At 44.3% G+C, this 27,344-nt stretch overlaps 1 protein-coding gene across 5 annotated transcripts in view; it reads left to right on the plus strand.

Moving 5' to 3' along the window:
- Positions 1–27,344, plus strand: part of BTBD19 (BTB domain containing 19) — a 93,643-nt gene that overhangs the window by 44,041 nt on the left and 22,258 nt on the right. For 3 of the 5 annotated variants that reach the window (XM_033916347.1, XM_033916349.1, XM_033916351.1), the window contains exon 4: positions 20,507–20,566. The exons of the other annotated variants lie outside the window; for them this stretch is intronic. In XM_033916347.1, the coding sequence (XP_033772238.1) occupies positions 20,507–20,566 (60 nt within the window). The remainder of the gene's footprint in view (positions 1–20,506; positions 20,567–27,344) is intronic. 5 annotated transcript variants of the gene reach the window in all.

Raw genomic sequence — 27,344 nt, forward strand, 5'->3', positions numbered from 1 at the left:
AGGGGACACTCGAAGTTACAGGGAAATACTTTTAAAAACCAATAGGAGAAATTTTTTTTCCACTCAGAGAATAGTTAAGCTCTGGAACGTGTTGCCAGAGGTTGTGGTAAGAGCAGATAGTGTAGCTGGTTTTAAGAAAGATTTGGATAGGTTCCTGGAGAAAAAGTCCACAGTCTGTTATTGAGAAAGACATGGGGGAAGCCGCTGCTTGCCCTCTATCGATAGCATGGAATATTGCTACTCCTTGGGTTTTGGTCAGGTACTAGTGACCTGGATTGGCCACCGTGAGAACGGGTTACTGGGCTTGATGGACCATTGGTCTGACCCAGTAAGGCTATTTTCTTAGGTAAGTCTCTCTTATCTGTACCCTTCTGCTCTACAGCGGGAACTTGAGGCAGCCATTTCCATTAGTGGATCTGCTTGGGGCAGGAACATAAGAGGATTGCTCCTGCCCAGGTTCACCACTGGACAACCAGGGTCTGCAGGATAAGCCTTTTCAGAGGCAGGAGGGAGGTGGGGTAGTATGTAAGTGGCCGGGACAGGACACGGGAGCGATTGCTTCTGTCCCAGCTCACCACTAGATCTGGTTTAACCTTAGGGACTATATTGGTATTGTAGAATGCTACTTTATTAGGCCAGGTCCCTCTGTGCAGTCTGCCCAGGAAACGGGAAGTTGCATCGGAGAGAGGCAGACCATAGCAGAGGGACAGTGCTGGGAAGGCCGCTGGCAGCGTATCAGAGTTACTGCCACCAGTGATCCCATGCTAGAGTTTCCAAGGCCCCTGCACAGCAAAATAGGTACCTCTTTGAAAGTGGGGCAGGAAGGTGAAGTTGATGGGAGTGGAGAGAAGGGGATGGCGTGCTGGACCTTGGGGGGTCTCCTGGAGTAGGGGGTTCAAAGAGAGGAGGAAAATGCAAATTCAGGGGTGTGGAAAGGTAAATTGGCAGAAATGATAGGCCTAAAAACAGAGGAGAGAGAGAAAAATGGTGAACAATGGGATGGAGGGATGGAAGAGAAGGATGGGGTGGTGTGGAGGGAGGGGGTGAGAGATACTGGGTGGGAGGGCAGTTGGGAAGAGAAAGGGAGAGTGGACCCAGGAGAGGTAGGAGGGAGGGAGGGAGAGATATGGGATGAGAAGGCAGTTAGGAAGAGAAAGGTAGACATGGTGGATCTGAAGGTGATGGGAAGGAGGGAGAGAAGCTGGAGCTGGGGATAAAAGCAAGGGAGGGAAGAGAAAGGGAGAAAGTTTTGGTCTGGTGTGGAAAAAAATGGAGAGATGCAGCATCTCTTTCTTCTTGACATCTCACTGCTCAGCATCAGAGGGGAGGGAAGAACAGAAAAGTGGTAATGTTGGACCATTGGTGGGGGTAGGGTGAGAGAGGAGAGATGGATCCATGAGGGGGGGTGACAGGCGGGAAGACAGATGGGACAGGAAATTGCAAGGGGTGGAAGGAAAGGAACAGGGAGATGTCAGGCAATGAGAGGAGGGTGGAAAAAGGGAGAGGGAATTCTGGGAGTGTTGAAAAAGGGGTGGGCAAGAAGATGAGTGAGTACAGAGGTAGAAATGTGGTAATAGGGAGTAGATGGAAGGAAATAGGCTGAAAAAGGAGTGTGTTGGGAAATGGGAGACCTAGGGTATAAGAGGAAAATGGAGAAGGGTAAAAAAGAGGGTGAAATTTGGGTTGACAGAGCCCAAAAAGAGGAAAGAGCTAGAGACAGGCCAAGTGAGGGAATGGAACAAGAAAGAAAGAGGAGAAAATAAAAATGGACAGTAGAAGATAGACAAGAGAGCAGAAAACAGACAAAGGGCCTGATATTCAGTCTGGGGGAGGCAGCCCGGCTACCTCCTATGGGCTGTGGCGATCCCGGAGCTAACTCTGGCATTGATTATCAGGGCAAAGTTTAGTGGCTTGCGCTTAGCCAAGGGCCAGCTAAGGCCAAACAGCTAAAGATAGACCTGCCTTTCACCCAGAGAGTGGTAGAAAACTGGAACGCTCTTCCGGAGGGAAAACACTCTCCAGGGATTCAAGACCAAGTTAGACATGTTCCTGCTGGACTGGAACGTAAGGAGGTGAGGCTAGACTCAGTTAGGGCACTGGTCTTTTACCTAAGGGCTGCCGCGTGAGCGGACTGCTAGGCGATGGACCACTGGTCTGACCCAGCAGCAGCCAATGAAAATCAACAGTGACCTGCTATGTTGCTAGGGCTGGCCGGTAAGCCTGCTAGTCTGCAGGCGATAGACAGGTATATTGGTGGATAGCCAGCCAAACAGGACTTAGGCGTCCGTCCGTGAGCCATTCCTGACTGGCTAAGCCTAGCTGAATATCAGGAGAAAATGTCCACACAATAAAAGTAGAAAAAAGTGTTTTATTTTCAATTTATTAACTGGAACATGTTAGTTTTTGGAGTATTTTTATATTCTATTTCGTGTCATAGCTGCCTGGCTGATTGGAGGTGGGGTGGGACTTGAGTTTTTCTCTACAAGTTTTGCTTGGTTTGGTTTTATTTGAAATTAAATAGTAAAAAAACCAAATCCCAAATTAAAAAAATCATCTCAGCAGGAAGGGGCTGGGGGGGGGACCTTCTGCAGAAAGGCAAGAGTAAAGGGTTTAGTGTTTAACTGGAAAACAGAAGCAGCTGGTTTGACTTTGAAAAGACTAGATTAATTTAGAGGATGGGAGGGCAGAAATCCATAGTACTGTTTTTCTTGCACCTGCTGGGACTCTTTAAAAGAAAGTGAAAACAAATCCTTTGTATTAATCCTGCGGAAATCCCTTCTGCTGTGGAGCATGTAAGCTAGATCCCTGGCAGGAAATGGAGACTTGTTGCAAGCTGAGATTCCCAGGGCCTTGCTTTATTGTGTTCTTGATGTTTCAGGAAGGAGGGTGCAAAGCAGAAGCTTGCCTGGGTAGTTTGAAAGCTTTCACAGGATGACTGATCCTGTCTGAGATCAGAGCCTCTCTGAAGCTGGCACGTTTCTTCTCCAGGAGTAAAAGGGAAAGGTGCTGTCCTAATGTAATGCATAGATGGAAAGGCCAGCAAACAGTTTACCTCCCGATGACTAGCTCTCAAGAGCGAGCTCCAAGACGTACTTGCAAGGAGGTGAGAAAACAGACAGAGGAGATCAAACAGCACAATTTACAGTTGCAGGAAGAACGTCTCTGTGGATTGCACAGGAAACTAATATCCCTCTTAAATCCATTTGTGTTTCTTTAAACACATTTAACATGCCATGAGTATTTTAGAAGTTCCCTTTTGCTGTTTTTACTGCTATGGTCTGACCTTCAAAAGGTTTCCACATCAATGTTCTACGTTGTTATTCTCTGTGTCAGTATTTTTGCGTTTAAAGTTTGACTTCCCTCACTCTTCATATTTTCTGCATTGCATAACAGTCATTATTCTTACACAAGCAGGCAGCATATTCTCACATTGAAACATTGTCATATGTTGGCAAAAAAAAAAAAAAATCGACGTTCTTCATCTAAACGTAGTCATGAAACAGTGAATTAGAAAAAAACATTTATGTTTTGTCTCCAATGGCATAGCTGCTTATCTTGGAGCGTCAGTATGGGTTCAAAACAACCTGCATTGACATCGATGATTTTCATCAGGAATCCACCATGGGTGTAGAGCCTGTGAGGTGGTCTTTTGTCGCTGTCCCTGCCCATTTCTCTAAGCTCTGCTTTAACTGCACAAGCCTCGAATACTTATGATTTTAAAGTGGACGGAGCTTGCAGGATTGGGGCAGGGACAGGAAAAGAACTCGCAGGGACAGGATGGTAAAATGTGTCCCCATGTCATTCTCTAGCCAAAAGCAAAAGTTGGCTCAGGGCACAACAGTAGAGAATGACACGGAGACACATTTTTCTCTGTCCTCGCAGGAGCTCAATTCCCTGTCTCATCCCTGGAGGTTTTGTCCCTCTCCCTGCCCCATTCCTGTAAGCTCTACCTTAACTACAGACCTTGAACACATGGAGGGGCATAATCGAAAGAAACGTCTAAGTCCATTTTCGCCTAAGTCGCAAGTCATCCAAAGTTAGACACAGCTTAGGACACATTTTTGAAAAATATGCCCCAAATATTTTTTTTTCCGAAAATCATACAAACTATACGTCCAGCCATCTGATCATCCAAGCTGCTAATCGTCCATCTTTAAACCACATTTTCGTCCAAATATTCTTCCAAGTCAAAAACGCCTAGAATAAGCCCTGTTGGACGTGGTGAGGGGTCAGCAAAGTGATGGACTGGACGCCCAGACATGGCACCTGAATAGTGGGGTACCTTACAAGGCACTGCTGTGAACTTCACAAAAAAGGTCCCCATAAACATCTCACTACAGCTCCTTTATAGGTCATGTTGAGCCCCCAAAATACCCACCTGTCTACAACCCCAATAGCCCTTATGGCTGCAGGAACCACTTATATGGCAGTACAAAAGCGTTTTTGGAGGAGTGCTGACTTAGGCTGGTTTTTGGATGTTTTTCTCTCTTGATTATGAGACCCATAGGATTTTAAAGTATTTGAGGCTTGTGCAGATGAGGACAGAGCTTGCAGGATTGGGACAGGGACAGGAAAAGAACTTGCCGGGACGGGAAAATGAGTTCCCAGGGGAACAGGGAGAAATTTGTCCCGGTGGCATTCTCTACCCCACAGTCCCTTAAGCCAGCCCTGCCAGGGTCATATAGAGCACATCGGTCCACAGAATATTCCTGCCGGTCCGCACAGGGCTGGCGAGATCGACACCGTTAAATCTTCTGTTCCTCCAAGCCTCGGGCGATCAAGACAGGCTGCCGACGTCGGGCATTCCCTCTGTGAGTCTCGCCTATGCAGAAACAGGAAGTTAGAACAAAATAGGCGGGACTCAGAGAGGGAAAGTCCTGACATTGGCAGCCAGTCCTGATCGCTGTCCTTGCCGAGTCGCCGAAGAGGGCCGCGGGGAAGCTGCAAGTAGAAGGGAGATGGTCAGCATGCGTGGGGGGGTCAGCATGTAGATTGGGGCCATCAGCAGCGTCTGTGCTGAGAGTCTGCCCACATGCAGGATGCGGCGGGTAGGGGCCTCTGGCTCGTCTTGGGCAGCAGGGCCTGCGGTGCAAAGCTGTTTTTGCCGGGTTGGGGGGTCGCAAATGTGCAGGGCACAGCAGGAGTAAGATCATGGGGAGCCTTCAACAGTGGCTGTCTCCTCTCCTAGCAGCTCTGTACTTACCAGGGCAGTGATTCACTTTAGCAACTTCCCCTTTCCTCAGAGGCGGCCTAAGGAAATCACTGCTGCAGGCAAGTAGTGAGAGCTGCTGGAAGGAAAGGAAGCCACTGTTGGAGGCTGGGAAGCTGCTGGATAAAGGGAGAGCTGCTACTGCACCTGGAGGGAGGTAGAAAGAGAGATGCTGGGAGGGGAAGAGGAAAGTGAGAAGGAAAAAAGGAAGGAAACAGCTGGCAGGGAGATTAGAGAAGGAAAAGGGATCAGGGTAGAATGGAGAGATCAGATGAGGGAAAGGTGAGAGACAGGAATGAGAAAGTAGAGAGAGATTGATGCTGGAAAGGGGGTCAGCAGAGAAATGAGAGAGAGATAAAGATGCTAGATCTGGTGTAGGAGAGATAAAAATGAAGAAAGCAGTGAAGCTGGAATGAATGATGTAAAAAGGAGGGAGGAGGCACAGGCTGGATGGAAAGGGGAAAGGGGCATAGAAAGAAGTCAGATACATATGGAAGGGGGAGAGGGCAGACAGTGGATGGAACGGGCAGACGCTGGAAGGAGAAGAGTGAAAAGAAGATGAAAGCAGAGACCACAAAAGGTAGAAAAAAATCATTTTATTTCTATTTTGTCATTAAATATATATCCTGCTAGAGACATAACTGGGGACTGCAAAGCCTAACACTATTCCTGTCATGTGTGATTGCAGTATTCTGTTAGCATGATATTTCTGTGTAGCATTCTGTAATAATTTGGCTTGTTCAGTTTTCTTGATAGTAGAGGGGATATATGTGAAGGGGAGGGGAGACGGGTTTTGTTGGTCCTTGCTCTGAATATTTATAAAATGACAATTGTACAGAATATTGTTTCTTTTTATACTTTAATAAAATACGTTCAATATAAAATCATAACTGAGGCTTGTGCAGATGGGATCAGATGGTTTGTGGGGACCGAGCTTGCGGAGACGGGGCGAAAATGTGTTTTTTTATTTCGGTCTTAGTAGTTTGCCGGTCCACAAAATAATTCTTTTATTTCTGCCGGTCCACGGGTGTAAAAAGGTTGAAAAACACTGATATAGAGAGTCTCTAGAAATCTATAGATTAGAACAAATGCAAGTACACAGATCAGAACAGGAAGTGAAGCACAGGGAATTGATGTGACTTGGCCAGTTGAAGGCAGAGCTGAAAGGAGAATTTTCAGGTACCCTAACACTGGCTGTGTGAAATATCACTTACATATTGGATTGAAGGTGACTAACGGAAGGCAGAGAAGGGAGACTGCCAGGGAACCTCTTAGTACAGCTGGTGATATCAGCCTAGCCCTTGGGTGAGAGTGTGAAGGAGAAGGACAAGCTAGGATTTGATATACTGCAAAGCGGTTTACTTATTATATACTGGGGCAATGGAGAGTTGAGTGACTGCCATTCCCCTCCTGTGCTAACCAAGGAGCTTATTAGTGGTAAAGAAGGGTGTGATGAGAAGTGTGGGGTTCCTTTGGTGTCATTCTCTGACTGTCACATGGGGAGACTCACAAGACAGCAAAAGATCTTAGCTAGGATGGAATAATCACGAGATAAGAGCTGTCTTCATTGCTTCCTCTTCTGGGCCTCTTATAAGGACATAAGAACACCAATGGTCCATCAGCCCCAGGGCAAGTGATTCAGACATCATGTGGGCTGTTTGCAGATTGAGATTTTGTTGTGCGTTATTTGCGTTTTTACATAGAAACATAAAAACCTTTGCCTTTTTGCTATCCTAACTTTATCCGGGTAAATCCCAGGGGTGTCCTGAGTCCACTCTTAATGAGATACAGTAGTCCCACCTCAGTCCCAGCAGGAATGATCTGTTCATTGACTTTAAGCAGGCAGGAATATATCTGCCTTATGACATAAGATTAATAGTGACTTTTAAAGAGAGAGCGTCATGATAAAACAACTACAAACAGTACAAAACACAGCCCTGAGACTGATCTATTCGCTGAAGAAATACCACCATATCTCCGCCGCATACCTCGACTCGCACTGGCTCCCAATACAAGCAAAAATACCATTCAAATTTTACTGTCTACTATTTAAAGGCATGAATGGAGACAGGTGATGATCTGTCCTTGAATAACCCTGGAGGTGATAAAGAAAAATGTGCTTCCCCAAATTGAAATTAAAGAAAACAAAATGAGTGAAATAAATAAGATAGAGAAAAGGATCAATCAGTACGGGCCCAATACCCTCGTTTCAACCATTGGCCCCGGGCAGGTGTTTATGCAGTGTCAAGCACTTAGAAATAAATCTAAATAAACCCTGCCCCGTACATCATATTATCCCTTTAATGTATATAATTTATATAGAAGAATATAAATATATATTACCAAATAATTGGAAGCACGATCATCTCCAGATTAAAACAACAGGAGAGAAAATCACCCCAAAGAAAATCTCCCTGAAACCTAATATAAAAAAACACACAAAATGTGAAAAGTGAAAAAACCAAAATATAAAAAATGACAAAAAATCGTCAAAAAACCAAAGAACAAATATGAATAACAATGCAATATCCTCAGTCTATTTCAACAAACCACAGTGCCGAAAGCCCTGTGCACCTGTCACTGATAGTTCGTGAAAATAGTAATGAATGGTGAAAAACAGTGAGATACTTAGCTCGGTGAATCAAAAACGGGACAAAATTCAAAGTTCCTCAATCAAGGCTGTTCAATTCCTCTTATTAATCAGTCCCGCTTGTATGAAAAGTGCTCATTAGAGAATCATGGCTATCAATCCATTCGCCATGACATTTAAATTGCTCAGTCCCGTACCATCAAAACGGCTGTTCAATAATGTTCGCCACAAGTTTTGCTCGTTCTTCAATATGATTCACTACTCATTTTTGCTCACTCGACAGGTCCTGTTTCAATATCCTCGTCAGGAGGGAGCAAGAAAATTAATGAAATGACAGAAAATTTTTTCAAAAACGCCAAGTCCTAAAATTGAAAGGACGGAATAGTCCCCGGCAGCGGCACAATCAAGCTGCTTTGACAAATGAATGTCTGAAACTACATGTATAAGTGCCAGGAATGAAAGGAGAAAGTTATCAAGGTGGGCAAGGGTGGAAATCTGTGGACTGAAGGCGGTGTGGTTTGAGCAGGGTTTGGATAGTCCATGTTGATATCTCTGCCCCTAAGTTTTCAGGCTGCTCTTTCGAAGATGATCGATGTGAAGCCCTGGCCCAAACAATCCCCTTTAAGTGCCACTGAGAAAAGTGATGGGAAATACAGTCAAACCTTGGATTGCAAAACATCTGATGAAATTTGAACGTGATCAACGAGCATCGTCTTGCGTTACGAGCTCTTCAGTGCGTGATGTCATCACAGTATACACAACATATGCGCATCGCATCGCACAGCAGCAATGAAACGTAATACAAGCACACACAATTTATCCGCAGTACCATATCCCCTAGCCCAGGGGGAGGCAATTCCAGTCCTTGAGAGCTGGAGCCAGGTCAGGTTTTCAGGATATCCACAATGAATATGTACGAGATGGATTTGCATGCACTGCCTCCTTGAGATGCAAATCTATCTCATGCCTATTTATTGTGGAGATCCTGAAAACCTGGCTCCGGCTCTCAAGGACCGGAATTGCCTACCTCTGCCTTAGCCCATACATCCCGGCCTTGCCTTCATTGTTGCACAGTCCCTGAACCCCTACTCATTCTGCCAGTGCCCAATTCCATCCCATTTGGCTCAAAGTCTACAAAGTCCTACCCAATTCCCTGAGTTCCCACCTAATCTCTATACACTGCAAGAGTGTAGTGACTGTTCTAAACGAGTGAGGTCTTGCAATACAAGCACGTACAGTATATTTGCTATTCAAGTTTTTGGGTTGTGGACCTAATCGTCGTGAGTTTCCATTATTTCCTACGGGGAAATTCCCTTTGATATACTAAACTAAACTAAACCTTAAGTTTATATACCGCATCCTCTCCATGGAAGTGGAGCTCGGCACGGTTTACAAGAACTTAAAATATAAGAAGAGAAAGGAAAAGGTTTACATGAGGTATACAAGTGCTTTGGATTACGAGCATGTTTCTGGAATGAATTATGATCGCAAACCAAGGTATACGCACCTCCTTTCAGTCTACACATGGCCCAATTCAGTAAAAGCACCTAAACTTTGGGCACTGAGTGTCCATTCTGTAGTTTCAAGTTTATTAAAAATTTTATACCGCTTGATCAACTTCTAGGCGGTGGAATCCTAGTGTAGATCCACCATATGGTGCCTTAGTCTGGACTAGAGCACTTCCCCCAAAGCAAGGGTTGCTTAAAATGTTTGGGCCGTCCATCCTCCCCTTGCCATTGAGCACCATAAAAATTGGGTGCGAACTATCTTGATAGTCAAAGTGTGGGCGTTCTGCCCATTCAACTGCCATTGGCAATGAACGGGGCAGGGCTGCTCAATGTAGTCTCTGACCACTCATGTTGAAAGTGGGCAGTACAGGAAATCACTGGAGAGAAGCCTGAGAGAAAAAAGCAGCAAAAACAAACACAGGAGTCGTGAGGGAGAGATGTCACCAGCTCAAGCGTGGGTCAGTCGGAAGAAACTTTAGTGAGAGTTGCTGGCTCAGCTGATCAGGGTGGGGCTGGGGAGGGTTTCAATGGCTGGGATGGTGTAGATGGGCTGGAGTGAGCTTTGACGGAGACTTCAAGTAGTTGGAACCTAAGAACAGCACAGGCAGAGCTTTGGATTCTTGCCCAGAAATAGCCAATGAAAAAAAACCACCCAACAAATTTTTAGAATGAATCAGGTTGGGCAGACTGGATGGACCATTCGGGTCTTTATCTGCTGTCATCTACTATGTTACTATGACCAGCTGAGTGGCTGCGGCAGGGGACCCCCTGTAAAGACCCAGCAGTTGGGATGCCCACTCCTTCCTTCTGGAAACCCCCCCCAGAACTTCCGACCCCCCCAACCATTGACACCCTCCCTCCAGATCCCCCTGACACTCTCCCCATGCCTCTAGACCCCAAGCCCACACCACTAACCCCCTCTGACACCCCCTATAATGTTGTAGGAGAAAGTCCAAATGGCAGGCCTGCCTGACAGCCAGTCAGAGCCGTAGGCCCCTCCCCGGGTCTGTCATTTTGAAGAGGTGGGCCTGCTGGCCGGAGGGAATAAGCATCCCTCCAGCCGGACTTTCTCCTACAGAGGGGAGATGGGAGGGTACCAGGGTGCTTTGGGATGTGGGCCCGGGGGTCTAGAGGTTTGGGGGAAATGGGGGGGTTTGCGGCAGGAGGGAGTAGCCATACCTCCTGCTGGGGGACTTCACAAGGGATCCTCTGCTGCAACCATTCAGCTGATTGTGGCAGGGGTATTTTCTTCCTGATCAACTGAACCAACAGGACTCTGCCAGCTCAGCTGATGGGGGATTCCCTTGCCACGATCAGTTTGGCCAGCCGCATGTGGTTGTAAGGCACGATTCTTTAACTGGCACCTGTGACATGGGACAGGGGGTCAGGCGTAATTTTGTATAGGATGCCGGTGTGCGATTTTCAGCCGCTTCATAGGCATCTGCTGAGACCGGCGTCCTATACAGAATCTGCCTCTAGGGATAAGCATTTTGGTTGTATCAGAGAAAGGTGGTCTTTCAAATGCATCAGCCATATCTACAAATGCCAGATATAACTGGAGTGGATAATCTGTAAATATTCAGTGCCTGTGTCTGTAAAGAATACGTACAGAAATGGGCGTTTTTCAGTGACTTTGTGCATGATTCCGTAAAGGCACATGTCAAATAAATTGGATTCCTTTCATGTTGTAACATTGCAGACTTTTACAAATCAAGATGATTTATATCTTCTAAACATAGTGGACAGAAGGTAGGATAACACTGTCACAGAGCAGATAAATCCCAGAGGGATGGGATGTTTCTCCCACATGATGGTGAGCTGAGATGTCTGCGTTCCCATCACCCCATCTTCATTAGACAGGAAGGAGACATTTCTGGGGCATGGGAAGTCTACATATGACTCATTTCAAGTCTTAAACAGCAAGTTCTCAGCTTGCAGCTATCTTAGGAGGTATGTGCTGGATTTTGGTTTCTTATCAAGGCTCTCTGCTTTACATGTTCAAATATTTAACACCAGCGTCTGTTGCCATCGTCCGTTATCAGCATCCAGAGTAAGACTATATGGAAATGTCTGTGATGAGGAAATCTGCCAAAAGCCACAGACATTTCCATTTCTCAAATAGATTCACACACTCTTCTTTTCACCCCCCCTACTTTCCTTGTCATTCCCTCCCCTTCTCTAATCCCACGTTACCCCCTCACCTATCCCTTCTGATATTCTCACTCACTCCCTGTCTTTAATCTGTAGTCCATCACTCTCCATCCTTTTGCGTCCCTGTAGTCTCAGTTGCTCACTCCCATTCTATAATCCCTAATTGCTGACTCTTCCTTGCCCCTTGTCTAAAATGTACAGTCATGCTCTACATTACTGTTATGTATGTAAATTTGTAACCCGTTTTGAGCTCTTCTGGGAGGATGGGATAAAAATTCAAATAAAGAAAGAAAGTTGATATACTGTCCATCGACACAGACTTCTGAGCTGTTCACAATCTAACCAGCCACCAACTCTGGATTGCAGTAGTTTATGGGGCATAGCTAGATGCTCAGATTTGGGCGGACTGAGCCCAAAAAGTGTGGGTATGTCAACCCTGCCTCTTGCCATTCCCCTCACATTTCTTCTTCCCCTCGAGGGGTCACTTAACTCCACTTCCCCAACCCACCCCGATACCTTTAATCATTTAGATCTTTGCCGGCATCGAGCAGCAACTCATTCACATTGCTTGCACTGGCTCTGAGCCTTCCCTCTATGCAACTTTGTGGTCCCACCAGGAGGGGGATCGGGGTGGACAGGGAGAATAGAAACATGCACGTATGCTTCTTTCAGATCTAGAAAGTATATCCAGTCATTGGAATACCTCCATACTTCTTTGGGATAAGGGAGTACCTCGAATAGATCCCCTTGCCTCACTTCTGCAGTGCCACTTTTTCTGTTGTGTTGAGCTGGAGGAGGTCTGAGAGTCTTTGGTGAAGTAGGGCTTTCTGAAGGAAGTTGAAACAAGACTCTTTTGGAAGATGGTTCAAAGGCTCTTCCTGCAGATAAAGGGCATAGCCTCAACTCATCACTTGAAGGACCTATTGACAAACTTCACCAAACACTTGAAGCAGTCACAACCTGGATGAAAAATCACAAACTTAAACTCAACCAAGACAAAACCAAATTCATCCTCCTAGAAAATGACAAGATCCAAACCACAACCAACCTAGACATAAACGCAACCAAATATCCCATCCAAACCACCATAAAACTACTAGGCATGACCATAGACAGATGCTGCACAATGCAACCGCAAATAAACAAAACAATTCAAAAATCTTTCGCAATCATGAGAAACCTGAGACAAGTCCGAAAATTCTTTGAAAGAACACAATTCCAACTTATAGTACAATCACTAATACTAGGTATATTGGACTACTGTAACATACTCTTCCTTCCATGTCCTGCAACTACGATAAAACAACTCCAAACAATCCAAAATACAGCTTTGAGACTCATCTTCTCATTGAAAAAACATGACCACATCACTGAAGCCTTCATCAACTCACACTGGCTCCCAATCCAAGAAAGAATCCACTTCAAATTCTACTGCATATTATTTAAAACCCTACACGGAGACAGCCCATCATACCTGAACAATCGCCTCATCCAAGCACCCAGTACCAGACACAGAAAAACGCACTCCCCATTCATACCCCCCCCAATCAAAGAAGTAAAAAGAACAAAACTACACGACGGCCTCCTAGCCACTCAAGCCGCAAGACTGGACATCCAGATCTCCAACCTTCTGATGACCACCCCAGACTATAAGACATTCAGAAAAGAAATAAAAACCACACTTTTCAAGAAATTCCTGAAACAGCAATAACAACACGACCTCTAAATGCTCTTAAGATCTACAACTTACCTCTCTAGATAATCATTGTAATTCTGTCCTTTTTAAATTAACCTTTTGTAATCCGCCTTGAACCGCAAGGTAATGGCGGAATAGAAACCCCTAATGTAATGTAATGTAATGTAATGTAATGTTATGAGGGTCCAGCTCTGTTGGTAATGGATGAGCCTGCCTCCTATTGGGAGAGTCTGAGGCGCGGGCTGAGAAACACCATCAAAATTACTGCTGCTGCTTAGTTTGAGTAGGCGCAGAGGTTTTTTGTTGCCTGAGTTGCCTCGGGCATCTTTGGGTAGATGCTTGCATAGACATAGGAGGCTAATGGTATTTATTTCTGTAAATGAATGAAGAATGCCTATAGGAGCTTGAAAATCACTTAAGCTGCTGAGACTGTTGAGCTGTCGAGGAAGAAAGAGTGGTCATACAGTCTTTTTATCTTTTGAATGGCCTCCTTTATACAGCCACCAAACACGTCATCACCCGTGCAGGCTATGTTGGAAAGACAATCTTGAACATTGGCTTCTAGATCTGAGATTCTGAGCCAAGCTTGTCTGCGCATAGCCATGGGCACGTCTGAGGTGCGAGAGGCTAAGTCAAAGGCATCATTTATAGAGCGAGCCACATATTTCCTGATTTCCAAGAGGTCATGCCAGAGGTGCCGATAAGTCAAGAGATGATGTGTAGAGGGTATGTAGTTGTCATAATTGGATATCCTTTGGACAAGAGTGTGTGGCATAATGCTTAAGCACCCTGAGGTTGGAGGTTCAAAGCCCATGCTGCTCCTTGTGATCCTGGGCAAGTCACTTAATCCCCCATTTCCCCAGGTACATTAGATAGAGTGTGAGCCTACCAGGACAGATAGGGAAAAATGCTTGAGTACCTGAATGTAAACCCGCTTAGGCTATAAATGGTATATTTAATACTAAAAATAAAAAAGAGACTTCATAAAGAAGGACATGTAGAAAGTGTAATTCAGGATTTTGCCCCTAAGCATGGAGCCCTAGAACACCTAGTGAGCAAACTTACCTAGCATACTGCCCTCTCTGCTAGGTGGAGCACTAGCTTAGACTCTAGAGCCGTGTGCTTTGTTTAAGAAGGATTCCACTACTAGCAACTGGTGTGGTAGTTATGGTTTTTCAGGGGCAGACTGAAGTTTGTAAAGGGAATCCAACCTCTTTGGATCCACTGGTATATGAAGGGGTAATTCCTAGTTTTTGAGCAAAGCAAAAGAGAGGAACATTCAGGCAGTGTTTGGGCAACTCATTGTAATCGAGGACCTCTCTATTCTGCAGTAGCTTCTGTTTCAGATTCCATCTTAATGGGGAGATCCTGCTCCATTTGTCTAATAAACTTGGTAAAGGATAGACTGGCAGGGGGTAGAGTCTGAAGAGGCCGTGAAGGTGAAGCTTAGGTGGCCAGCAGCTTCTGTTTTGGGTGGCCTGAAGGTATGTCAGATCTCATGGTGGGGGTGGGGGTCAATCGGGAGGTAGTGCATAGAGGGATGGAACGCTGCTTCACAAGGGATAGAAGGGAGGGATGGAAAGCTACTGCACAAAGGAATAGGAAGGAGGAAAGCTGCTGCACATAGGAGAGAGGAAATTTGTCAGACATGGGGAGAAGGAGAGGAAGGGAGAGATGCAACAGAGGTGGAGGAGAGGGAGATATACATGAAGAAGAGAGAGGGTGAAAGTTGGACAGAGTAGAGGGCAGGGAGAGGTGCATGGGGAGAGAGAAAGAAATGTTGCACATGATAATGGAAGGGAGGAAGGGAGAGATGCTGCATGGAGGGGAATAGAGAGGTTTGATCCAGGGCAAAAGGCAGGAGGAGAGAAAGAGAGATGGTAGACATTGGGAAATAAACAGAAATGTTGGATATGGCAGGTACAGAGATGGAAGATGAATGTTGAGCACGGAGAAAGAAGAATACATCAAATGGGCAGGAGACCCTGGTGAGCGAGTTAACAGAAGACAAATAGAAACTAGAGCCTGGGACCAACATGATTTGAATAATAAAATGACCAGTCAACAAAAGATAGAAAATAATTTTATTTTCTATTTTGTGATTACAATATGTCATGTTGAAATGTATATCGTACCAGAGCTCGTGTTAGAGAGTGAGCGTGATCTACAACCTGACAGAGAGAGGAAAATTATGTTTTGTTTTGTTTATACCACAGCACTGGTGTGGGTTGCAGAGAGCAATGGGGGGGGGGGGTGAAGAGGCTTCAAAATAAACCCGCCAGGCTGTTTGATAAAACACCCAATTGGGTGGTAAAAGTGAATCGAATCAAAAAATCAATTCAATAGGCTGAATTGAATAAAAAAAATTTCCCTGAATCATTCAGCACTAATGCAGAGTGTGGCATCATGGGTTTCAGTTGTGTATATTAGGACTTTTAGTTTGTGGTCCTATATTTGCATAGGGTTGATTGTGTGACCAAGGCCAGGTGTTAAGAACATAAGAACATAAAAAATGCCTTCACCGGATCAGACCTTAGGTCCATCTAGACTGGCGACCCGCACACGCGGAGGCAAAGCTAGGTGTTCCCTGATGAAGACCTTGTTAACCCGTATCCCTCAATGTGATTTGCAAGAAGGTGTGCATCCAATTTACCTTTGAATCCCAGAATGGTGGTCTCCCTCACAACCACCTCCGGGAGAGCATTCCAAGCAGAACTTCCTGACATTTGTCCTGGGCTTGATGCCCCTCAGTTTCAGTCCATGACCTCTTGTCCGTGTCACATTTGACAATGTGAATAACGATGTTTCTTGCTCTATTTTGTCAAATCCTTTTAGTATTTTAAAAGTCTCTATCATATCCCCTCGCAGTCTTCTCTTTTCGAGGGTGAACAAACCCAGTTTTCCGAGTCGATCCTTGTAGCTCAGATTCTCCATACCTTTTACTAGTTTCGTGGCCCTCCTCTGTACCTTCTCCAGTAGAGTTATATCCTTCTTTAGATAGGGAGACCAGTGTTGGATACAGTATTCCAAGTGTGGTCTGACCATCGCTCTGTAAAGCGGCATTATGACGTCCGCCGATCTGCTCGTGATCCCCTTCTTTATCATGCCCAGCATCCTGTTTGCTTTCTTTGCCGCCGCTGCGCATTGAGCCAACGGCTTCAGGGTCCTGCCTATCAGTACCTCCAGGTCTCTTTCTTGTTTGCTCTTGCCCAAAGTTACACCTAACATTTTATATTCATGCTCCTTGTTTTTCCTGCCCAGGTGCATTACTTTGCATTTTTCTGTATTAAACTTCATCTGCCACTTCGCCCATTTCTCCAGCTGGTTCAAATCCTTCTGCAGTTCTTCGCTGTCCTTTTGTGTCCCAACTGCCTGACCTAGCTTTGTGTCACCTGCAAACTTGATAATATTGCTTGTTGTTCCCTTTTCCAGATCATTTATGAAGATATTGAATAAGATGGGCCCGAGAACCGAGCCCTGGGGCACGCCGCTCGTCACCTTCTCCCAGTCCAAGAACTTCCCATTTATGCCCACCCTCTGCAATCTGTTCTCCAGCCATTTGCCTATCCATCTTAGTATGTCCCCTTCTATTCCATGGCTTTGTAGTTTCCTCAGAAGCCTTGCGTGCGGAACCTATCGATTTTTTTGTTCACCTTCTCAAAAAATTGAAGTAAATTCGTCAAACATGACTTCCCCTTCCTGAAGCCGTGTTGACTGGCTCTCATCAGGTCATTATTTTCCAGGTGTTGTACTATGCTGTCCTTGATTAGTGCTTCAACCATCTTCCCAGGAACCGACGTAAGACTCACAGGTCTATAGTTGCCCAGTTCTCCCCTCGATCCTTTTTTGAAGATTGGGATGACATTCGCTATCTTCCAATCGTCTGGTATTTGCCCGGTTCTAATTGACATGTTAGCTAGGGTTTGCAATAGTTCTCCAATTTCGACCTTAAGCTCCTTTAGTACTCTCGGGTGAATTCCATCTGGCCCAGGAGATTTGTCACTTTTTAGCTTGTCAATTTGGTAGTATATTTGGTCCAAATCCATGTTCACTGTGGTGAGGCTTTCCTCTATTTCTCCCTCGAATATCCTTCCTGTTTCGGGCATTATTGCAGTGTCCTCATTGGTAAAGACAGAGGCAAAGAATGAATTTAGCCTATCTGCAATCTGTTTGTCTTCCTTGATGCATCCTTTTCTTCCTTGGTCGTCGAGAGGGCCTACTGCCTCTCTTGCTGGTTTTTTCCCTTTTATATAGGAATGAATGTCAAGAAGTGCTATTGGCATCATGGATCCAAGTAGGAAGATATTTGGTGGCTCTCCTTCAACCCTTATGGATCCAGAATGGCCCTCATTCAAAAATTAGCGAAGATTTTGCCTTAGTCTATCATTGCTGAAGTAGCATGTCTCGGAAAGGCAGATGAGGATGGAGTGGGGTAGGTTTTGATAATAACTCCAGTAGCTGGGAAGGAGGGCCAGTGCAGGGCCCTGAAAATGGAAAAGACGAATCAGGCACAAGCATGCATATTTTATACCACATTCATATCATATGAGTACCGATCTTGTATATCTTTTAAACTCTTCTCTTACATTTGAAGATCAAATTTCTAATTTATGGAAGAAGATTTGATCTATTATGAGGAAGTCTTGCTTTTATGAATATCATTTTGCACTGTTGGTTCAGATGTTGGTGTTGCCTCAACTTGATTACTGTAATTCTTTATATCAAAACTGATCACAAAATTGCAGTTGCTCCAGAATACTGTGGTTAGATTCATTTTTGGTCTAAAAAGCTATGAAAGTGTTGCGTTAGCATTGGTTATCGGTTGAGAGGGAAATAAAGTTGACATCAGCTAGCATAGTTCATCGTATATTACAGACAGACTCTTCAGATCATCTGATTTTGCCTTTCTCTCATTTGCATTATTCTTCCACCAGATTAGAGGAGTGTGGTATAAATCAGTGTTCTTCAACCACCGGTCCATGGAAATTTCCTGCCGGTCCACAGGCCCAAAACAGCGTTCTTCAACCTCCAGTCCACGGTGCGATCGATGCGGCGTTATCTTCGAGCCAGCTCCCTCTTCCTAACTGATTCAGTGAACAAAGCCATGGGCAGTGGCTCCTACGGGCATCCTGCGCCTGAACCAGAAGCCTTCTCTCTGACGTTGCAACGTCAGAGGGAAGGCTTCCAGATGAGGCACGGGACGTGCAAGGTGCAATTAGTACTATTATGGGGGCGGGGTCTGGGGTGGAAATTGGGTAGAGATGGGCAGGGTCTGGCCCACGACTTAGCCCAGTGTTCTTCAGAATAATTCTTTTATTTCTTTCGGTCCATAGGTGTAAAAACGTTGAAAAACACTGGTATATATGACGGCTCAGGTCCTCTTTAGCTTACGCTGCTGTTACAATTTGGATCATTAGACAGCCTCAATTAGAGTGCCTGGCAGTGCCTAAGCTATGTATTAGATGTTTGTATTGAAAATCCTTGCAACCTGCTAACTGTATATTATGTATGTCGATCTGTAACCCGTTCTGAGCTCTTTGGGGAGAATGAAATAAATAAATAATCTACCTGTTCACATTAGGACTGATATCAATTGTTTAAGGTTTTGTAAAAATGTGAAAACATTTATCTAAGATTTGTTGTAATGTTCATGGTATGATAATATTTCCTTGCTTTTGTATTCTCCCGTTGTTTGGATAGTGTGACTAATAAGTTGTCCATTAGAATAGATGAGATAATGGAGTTTAGGACGTGAAATGCTCTCGCATTGATAATGAATGTGATTGTATGAGGTCTGTCGTCATTTACCTTTTTCCTTTCTCTCTGTCTTTCCTATTTGCCATTATGGTTCACTCCTTTGATTTTGTATTATTTTAGTGTACTCTACCTAGATAGTACAACCCTAAAAGGCGGTATGGCTGATAAACTTGGAACTTAGAGAGAGAAAGAGAGGGGGGAAAGGGATGGGGAAAAGGATTGCTGGATCTGAGAGACAGAGCTGCTAGAAAAAGAGCTGGTGGGCTCGAGAATGAGGAGGGGGCTGCTGTACTGGAAGTTATGTGGGGGGGGGGTTGAAGAGTCACCGAGGGTAACTAATGGAGTTGTGTAGATTCTTCCTGGTCAGGTCAAATGAGGTGGTGCTGGAGATGGGTCATTAATTAAAGAACTGCCTTACTCGAGACCTAATAATCTCAGAATGAGAAAGTGGGTGCGTGGGATGACGAAGTTTGAGCCCCCTTGCTGAGACATTTCTCCAGCAATGAGTGACTTGGCTGTTTGTACTGACTCTCAGGGAACTCCTCTGAGTTATATCTGCTGTAAAAGAGGCTAAAATCCTCACCACAAAGGTGCTGGAAATGGCAAGCGAGAGGGCGAGAAAAGGAGTTTCCTTTCTGAAGCTGCCACGTGGGAGGATCGTCAGATGACTTTCTCTTCACTCTACCCCCTTGTCATGCCTTTGACCTAGGCTTGTTGCTTTCTCAAATCAAACCAAGAGACTACTGGATGTTTTTTTAATCGTTCTATTAAGGAGGTTTTTTTTCCTTTGTGGATAATGTGTGTTCAGCTGCTGCACACTTACCGTACCTCTTTCTCTTTCCACACATGGAATTGGAGTTGCTCTGTCTTAAGTAGAGTCCAAGTTTCCCCCTCCATATTTGCAAATTCCATATCTACGGATTCGCTTATTTGCGATTTTAGATCAAAAAAATACACTTTCATTTTTCAAGTTATTTTAAGCCCTGAAAGCCCCCCTTAAGCCTTACCTGGTGGTCTAGCAGGTTTTCGGGACAGGAACGATCTTCCCACACTCCGGGAGCTCAAGGCAGCCATTTCCTGTGAGCGATCTGCAAGGGGCAGGAGCGTGGGAAGATCGCTCCTGCCCTGAAAACCCGCTAGACCACCAGGTAAGGCTTAAAATAGCCGGGGGAAGCGGGGGTTAGGGTTTTTTTAATATTCGCGGGCCGGCTCTGCCCCGAACCCCCGCGAATACGGAGGGGGAAGGGTATCGATACAGGCAGCCCTGATTTTATTGCCTGCAAAATAACCTCCTCCCTCTCCCTTGCCCCTGCTGTACGCTTTCAATGCTTAGCACTGCTCGTCAGCTAAAGCCAAAGCAGGGGATTTCTTACTGCATCTCTGCTTCACCACATTCAGGCAGCACAAGAGAAAGCTTGTTAAGCAGAGGCAGTAGGTGGGCCGACATGTCACCTTCAAAGCAGAGAAGGTTGGGGGCCTTAACGGTCATTGAAATGTCTTTTAAGGGTAGAGGCTGCGAGAGAGGAGCAGCCAGAGCATGTCCCATCAACCGTACTCTGATCTCTAAGACACTGCCTGTCTGCTTTGTTTTACAGTTATGTGTGGAGTTTGTCATAGAGACGCTGACAGTGGATCAAGCCTGCGAAGCCCTGCAGGTGAGTCATCCGCGGCTTGCTTGGTTGCGTAGGTTACAGCTCCTACCGGAGGAAAACGGAGCAGCTTTCACATGTGGGCAAGAGACACGCATTCGATTTCTGAAGAATTTCTAAAGAACTTCTACCACACCACAGACATTGACTTCTGGTGTAAGCTTGACATATCAGTGGTTAGAACATAACCTAAGAATTGCCTTACTGGGTCAGACCAATGGGCCTTCTAGCTCGTCCTCACGGTAGTCAATCCAGGTCACCAGTACCTGGCCAAACCCAAAGAGTTGCAACATTCCATGCTACTGATCCAGGGCAAGCAGTGGCTTCCCTCAGATCTGTCTCAATAGCAGACTATGGACTTTTCCTCCAGGAACTTGTCCAAACCTTGTTTTTTAGAGCCATCTATGATAACCACTGTTACCCCATCCTCTGGCAACGCGTGTCTTGTAGCTGAAACACCCGTCACGCAAACTTAGATATGGCACCATCTGAACAGCTGTAAGAGTCACGACACCAGCTTCAGCAGCCTAAGACAACATTGTTGTGACATGCTGCGATCAGTAGTTCTCTTTTTAACTTTGTTTGTGGCTTTTTAAATCTCTTTTGACTATTCAGGTAGTGAGTGGTGCTAAGAACAAGTGGAGAGCAGTGACGGCTGCTGGCTGTCCAGACATTATCCAGATAGCTGTGCAGTTGAATTGGGGGATATCGCCAGCTATTCACGGAGTGCGGAAGCATCTCTAAGAATTTAAAGCTGCACGGTCTAGATAGTGCTGCTGAACACTGGCATTTAGGACTTATGTGGATAAGTGCTTTTGAATATCCAGCACTTCAGTGACAAAGTGATCAGGCCCACGAACATAACGTAACATAACTTTATTTTTCTCTACCGCCTCAAACCAAAGAATTCTAGGCGGGTTACACAAAAGAGAAAAACTGGACAATCAGCGAAATACAAAATGGTACTAGTAAGAATACAGCATATTAACTAAAAGGACAGTAAAAAATTTAAATTAATACAGTAAAATCTCAAATTAAGAGATAAATTTATCAACTAGTACTGTCTTGATTGCTTTTTGGAAGGCTCCATAGGACAGCATGGCTCCACTGATATAGTTGCCCAACCAGGACTGTCGTTTGCTTGCATCCTGTCTAAAGAAAGACCTAAATTTACAGCCTAAAATCTTCCTGGTTACCCTCACGGGGTTATATAGCACGAAATGGGCCACGTTATTTGGGACAGCTCTCCCACAACTCACAACTAAGTAAAAGCTTTTGATTCTGTATGAGCCTTCCCATGCACAGTGCCAAATGGATGTGAAAACAAAGCTCTCCATCTTTCAAGAGACTCTTCCCCATCCTGCTGTTTCTTTAATACAAAAAAATAAGTTTACTATGTTTTCTTTTGTTAGTGGCATACCGTCAGTGTTCAAGTTTAAGTCCGTTCTTAATGTCGCCTATTCCTTGTCGTCTAAGACTGACTGCACTGTTCTGACTATCTGGGTGTTATCCCCTCCTACCACCAGATGGAGGCAAAGAAAAAGCTAGGCTTTTCCACTGAACTTACTGGTATAACCTGCTGATGTTCTGGGAAAGTTCCAGTACTTTTTCTCTACTTCTAGCAGGTGTTGGGCCTTGGCCAGCTCCACACTCTACTGGCTGCACAATGAGGTCCTCCTATCTTCAGGCCAGTTAAGAGGTTTATAATAATATATTCATTTAAATAGATAGGTAGAAGGGCGAGTAGATAGGGAAAGGGGCAGAATTTAAAATTACGGAATAGATGGGTTTTTAGCATCTGTCAAAAATTAAGATAATGATCACAAGATCTTATTGTAAATGGAAGTTGATTCCAAAACTTGGCCATCTGATATGGGGAGGAAGAAGCAAAATGCTTAGTCAATCTTAGATTCTTAAACATAGAGCTCCTTTTACTAAGGCGCATTAGGGTCTTAAGGCGTGGAATAGCACGCTAGACCTTAACGCCAGCATTGAGCGTACTGCGCGGTAATTTTGTGCATACGCTAAAAACACTAGCGCACCTTAGTAAAAGGAGCCCATAGAGAATTTCTAGTCTTATAGAAGATCCCTGCAGTAAGGTTATAGTATGTGATAGATAAAGAATCTTGAAGATCATAACACCTAATTTAAACTGTATTCGGGCAGCCACAGGGAGCCAATGTAGTTTACAATAAAATATTTGCAATGATTCAAATTTGGAGAAAGCAAAAATTAATCTAATGGCCGCATTTTGAAGCAGTTGGAAGTGGCCAACCAGAGATCTACAACTACTACTACTAAGCCCTACTAGATGTACACAACACCCAAAGTCATAGACGTCCAAAAAGCATCCTAAATCGCCAGGACGTCCAAGTGCCGATAATCTTTCTGTACATCTAGCAAGGTTTTGCAGCCTCTGTACATTAAGAGCACGAGATGGGCGTGGTGGAGGCATGTTATGGGCGAGCTTTGGGCAGTCTCAAGGGCAGGTTAGACATCCCGGACGGAACTTATACGTTTGGAACTAGACGTGTTTTTGAAGGGTCTTAAGTGCCACAAGGTGCCCAAACAGACCAGATGGCCATTGCATGCATCAAGGTAAGACACCCCCACACTGCCCCAGTGCTCAAGGAACCCCTCACACCTACAAAGATCAGAAATCAAACGTACATATCTGCCTCTAGAACATTAGCACCTGGTATAGGAAAGCCTAGTAGAGCTGTGCAGAGGTCTCTTTAGTAGCCTGGGGAGTGGGCTAGTGAACCATAGAGAGAAGTAGCAAGTCCCATAAGCCACTCTAACCACTACATTCATGGTGGAAAATGTGAGCTCCCCAAAACCCTACTCTACTGCCATAATTATGCCACCTGAAGCCATAAGGGCTATTGGGGTTATAGACAGGTGGGTACAGTGGATTTTGGGGGGCTCACCATAACATCTGGTGAGATGTTTATCTGGCACCCTTTATGTGAAGTTCACAGCAGTACACTCTAAGGTGCCCCACTGCTCTGTTGCCATGTCTGGGTAGCCAGTCCATTACAGGACTCGTCCCTCCCACGTCCAAATGGTCTTAAGTCGTAAGCCCGAGGTCATAATGCCGTTGTACAGATCCATGGTGAGATCCCATCTGGAATACTGTGTACAATTCTGGAGGCCACATTATCAAAAAGATGTGCAGAGAGTTGAGTCGGTTCAGCGAATGGCCACCAGGATGGTCTCAAGACTCAAGGATCTCCCGTATGAGGAACGACTGGGTAAGTTGCAGCTGTACTCACTCGAACGCAGAGAGAGGGGAGACATGATCGAGACGTTCAAATATGTCATGGGCCATATCGAGGTGGAAGAGGATCTCTTTTTCCTTAAAGGTCCCACGGCAACAAGAGGGCATCTGTTGAAAATCAGGGGTGGGAAATTTCATGGCGACACCAGAAAATATTTCTTCACCGAAAGGGTGGTTGATTGCTGGAATAATCTTCCACAACAGGTAATTGAGGCCAGCAGCATGCCAGATTTTAAGAAAAGATGGGATTGGCATGTGGGATCTCTTCATGGAGGTAGTTAGGGGGTGGGCCATTAGTGTGGGCAGACTAGATGGGCCGTGGCCCTTTTCTGCCATCATGTTCTATGTTTCTTATTCTGGGTGTTTGGGATTTGGACGAAATTTTGGTTTCAAATTGTGGTATAAAGATAGATGTGCTGACGGTCTGGGCATCCCAATGGCCTGGATGTCCAGATACAGGATTTTTTTTTTAATTTCTAGACATATGGTGGTTTGCCTTTCGAAAATAGGTGTTTTCTTACTGCTGACTTTGGATGTCTGGTGCCATACATCCAAATCAGACTTAGACGTATGTTTTGAAAATGCCCCTCCATGCATTCAAGAGACAATCTCTGCTCAGTAGAGCTTACAATCTTATTAAAAACGACGTACAGGATAAGGAGGGCATCAGGGGAGTTTTCAGAGAGGGAATGATAAAACATGAATGGGTGCTTTACAACTGAGTTGGGAGTTAAAAGCAATCTCGAAAAAGTAGGCTTTACTGAGGGTAAAGTAGAATTTGTACATTTATTAAACAGTCTAACAAAGAAAATAATTTCCTAATATCAGATTTATCAGTTCCTACTAATCTCTTTTTTTTTTTTGCTATTCAGTAATTGTTGCACCAGTTAAGCTTGTTCTCAATGGTGGGATTGCATCTCCTTAGGCATTCCTCTGATTTCCTGAAAATTGAGCCTTAATGCTTAATAGGGGCTCATTTGTCCCTAAACTCTAGAAGTTCTTTTCCAAGAAATTTTCCTTGGAAAAGGAATCTGAGAGTAACAGTTGATCCATATCTGATCATCTTCTGTAATCCGCCTTGAACTGCAAGGTAATGGCGGAATAAAAATCACTAATGTAATTTGTCCAGAGAGATCATAACATTAGATTTATTTATCAAAACAAGAGAGAAAAAGTACTCCATTGGCACTACTCTTTGTGACCTTGGGCAAGTCAATCAATCCTCCATTGACCCAGGTACGTTAGATCGATGTAAGCCTACTGGGACAGATAGGGAAAATGCTTGAGTATCTGAGTGTAAAACGCTTAGATAACATTGATAGGCGGTATATAAATACCTAATAATCCCCCCTTTTACAAAGTAGTATTAGCGGCTGCCATGCGGAAATGGCCCCAAAGCCCTTTTATTTATTTCAAACTTTTCTATACCATTTAAAGCAGGGGTGTCCAATCTGCGGCCCCATGAAGTATTTTGTGCAGCCCCGGTCGAGGGCGATGCAGTCCATGTCCTTGATAACTCATCTTGAGACATTCACGGATAACATGGGAACATACTCAGAGGAGCAAGGTGAGCGCTTTCGGCAGAATATACTGGACTTCAAACGCTGCCACCAAGAGCAATATAATGAGAACATGGTGGGAGACTACATCTGAGGACTGACTTATAGTACGAGATCACAGATCTCAAAAAACTCCTCACTTCTGAATCTTCTTTGGTCATCTTTGTATAACTCCAATATAAATACATTCATATGTTGCTTTTTATGACTTTATGAAAAAGAAATTATGAAAATTTAGCATTTCATGTTTTAAATCCGGCTCACAAAAACAAAGTTTTATGGAAATAACAGATATTTTCAATCTTTTAGGCAAGAGCAATTAGGAAATTACACTTACTGCCCAGGAACAAAATTCATGCTCCAGAGTGATATCAACTTTAAAAATGGCCTCCTGCCTTTTTTAGCTCTCATCATGGTGCCAAATAGCACAGTGTCATATGTTAGTGCCACTGGATTTCATCCAAATATCATCCCATAATAATAAACTTCTATTTATTATGACAGGGGTTGCCCAAAAAAACTGGGATAGACTGAACTATTCCTTTTGGTGTCATGTTTTTAAGATGGAACGTAATATGGCCATTCATCAGGGCTGACCACACAAACCTACTGGTGAAGAAATGCTTTTACATGCTGTGGAAGCTAAGGACTATTAAAACATACTTTGACACAACATCCTTCAGATTACTGGTGCAGTCACTGATCCTATCTACCCTAGATTACTGCAACATCGCCTACCTGGGTATCCCCCAAAAAACAGTACAAAAATTAAGACTAGTGCAAAACACTGCAGTTCGCTTGATCTTCGGACTGAGAAAAAAAGACCACATGAGCCCCTACTACAAAAAATTGCACTGGCTACCAGTGGAGGCGCGAATACTGTTCAAATTTGCTTGTATCTGGGGCCTAGCACCTTCCTACCTGCAAACACACTTCACTCTACACAACCCCACACGAACAACCAGAAACAAAAACATCTTTGTATACCCAAAGATCACAAATCCTTCCTAGACAGAGCCTTCATGTTCCAAGCAAACAGACAGCAATCCTGGCTGGGAAACCACATAAATAAAGCCAGACAGACCTACAACGCATTCCGAAAATCAATTAAAACTGCTCTATTTGATAAATTCCTTGCCTAATCAAATGACCTCTCTCAGGTATTCTTTCCCCTTATAACCCCAATGTATTATGTAACATCTTTTCTTTATGCATTCTATAATTCGCTGATTGTCCAACCTTCTTTCAATGTGAACCGCCTAGAAGTCATTTGACTATGGCGGTATAGAAAAATTAAAATATTATTATTATTATTATAAGAAGTTTCTGAAGATTTGGGAGCCATTGACAAAATTTTACAAAGAGTAATTGCTGATTATGCCCTTTGGTCATACACATCCAGGGTGGGTGGGTTGGAATGTATTTTTCAATTCTCAATTTGAGTCTAGTTCTTAGATATAATTATGGGGGGGGTGATAATCTTTTGGTCATAGATTATAATTGTAATTGCATTTAAGTGCTTTTGTAGAATTATATGATTGTATTTTATTTTGCATTTACTTATGGCTTTAAAATGACTAAAGAAATTAAAAAAAAAAAAATTGCCTCCTGCCAGGGACTTAATCTTGGGCAGCCAATTTTCAAAGATACCTATTAGAACAGTTCTAGTTTTCTCATATTCATTTGTGATGAAATCAGCTTCCATGAGGAGGACAGATTATAAATGCCACAGGGGAAACACTCTTTCTTCATCATCTGGATCACTTGGCAATTTGGGTCCCATTGCCAGTTTCAGGTATTAATAGTTTGTTTGCAAATGATAAAGTATCAATTAAACATACAATAATCTCATACAGGCTACAGAGTCTGTTTCTGTAGTGACTTTTTGCATCTCTGATTGTGCAACTCGTCTGCTGAGGGGACAAGGACACCTGCGTTCCAAAAT

The sequence above is a fragment of the Geotrypetes seraphini genome, chromosome 12 (genome assembly GCF_902459505.1).
Source record: "Geotrypetes seraphini chromosome 12, aGeoSer1.1, whole genome shotgun sequence".
NCBI lineage: Eukaryota > Metazoa > Chordata > Amphibia > Gymnophiona > Dermophiidae > Geotrypetes > Geotrypetes seraphini.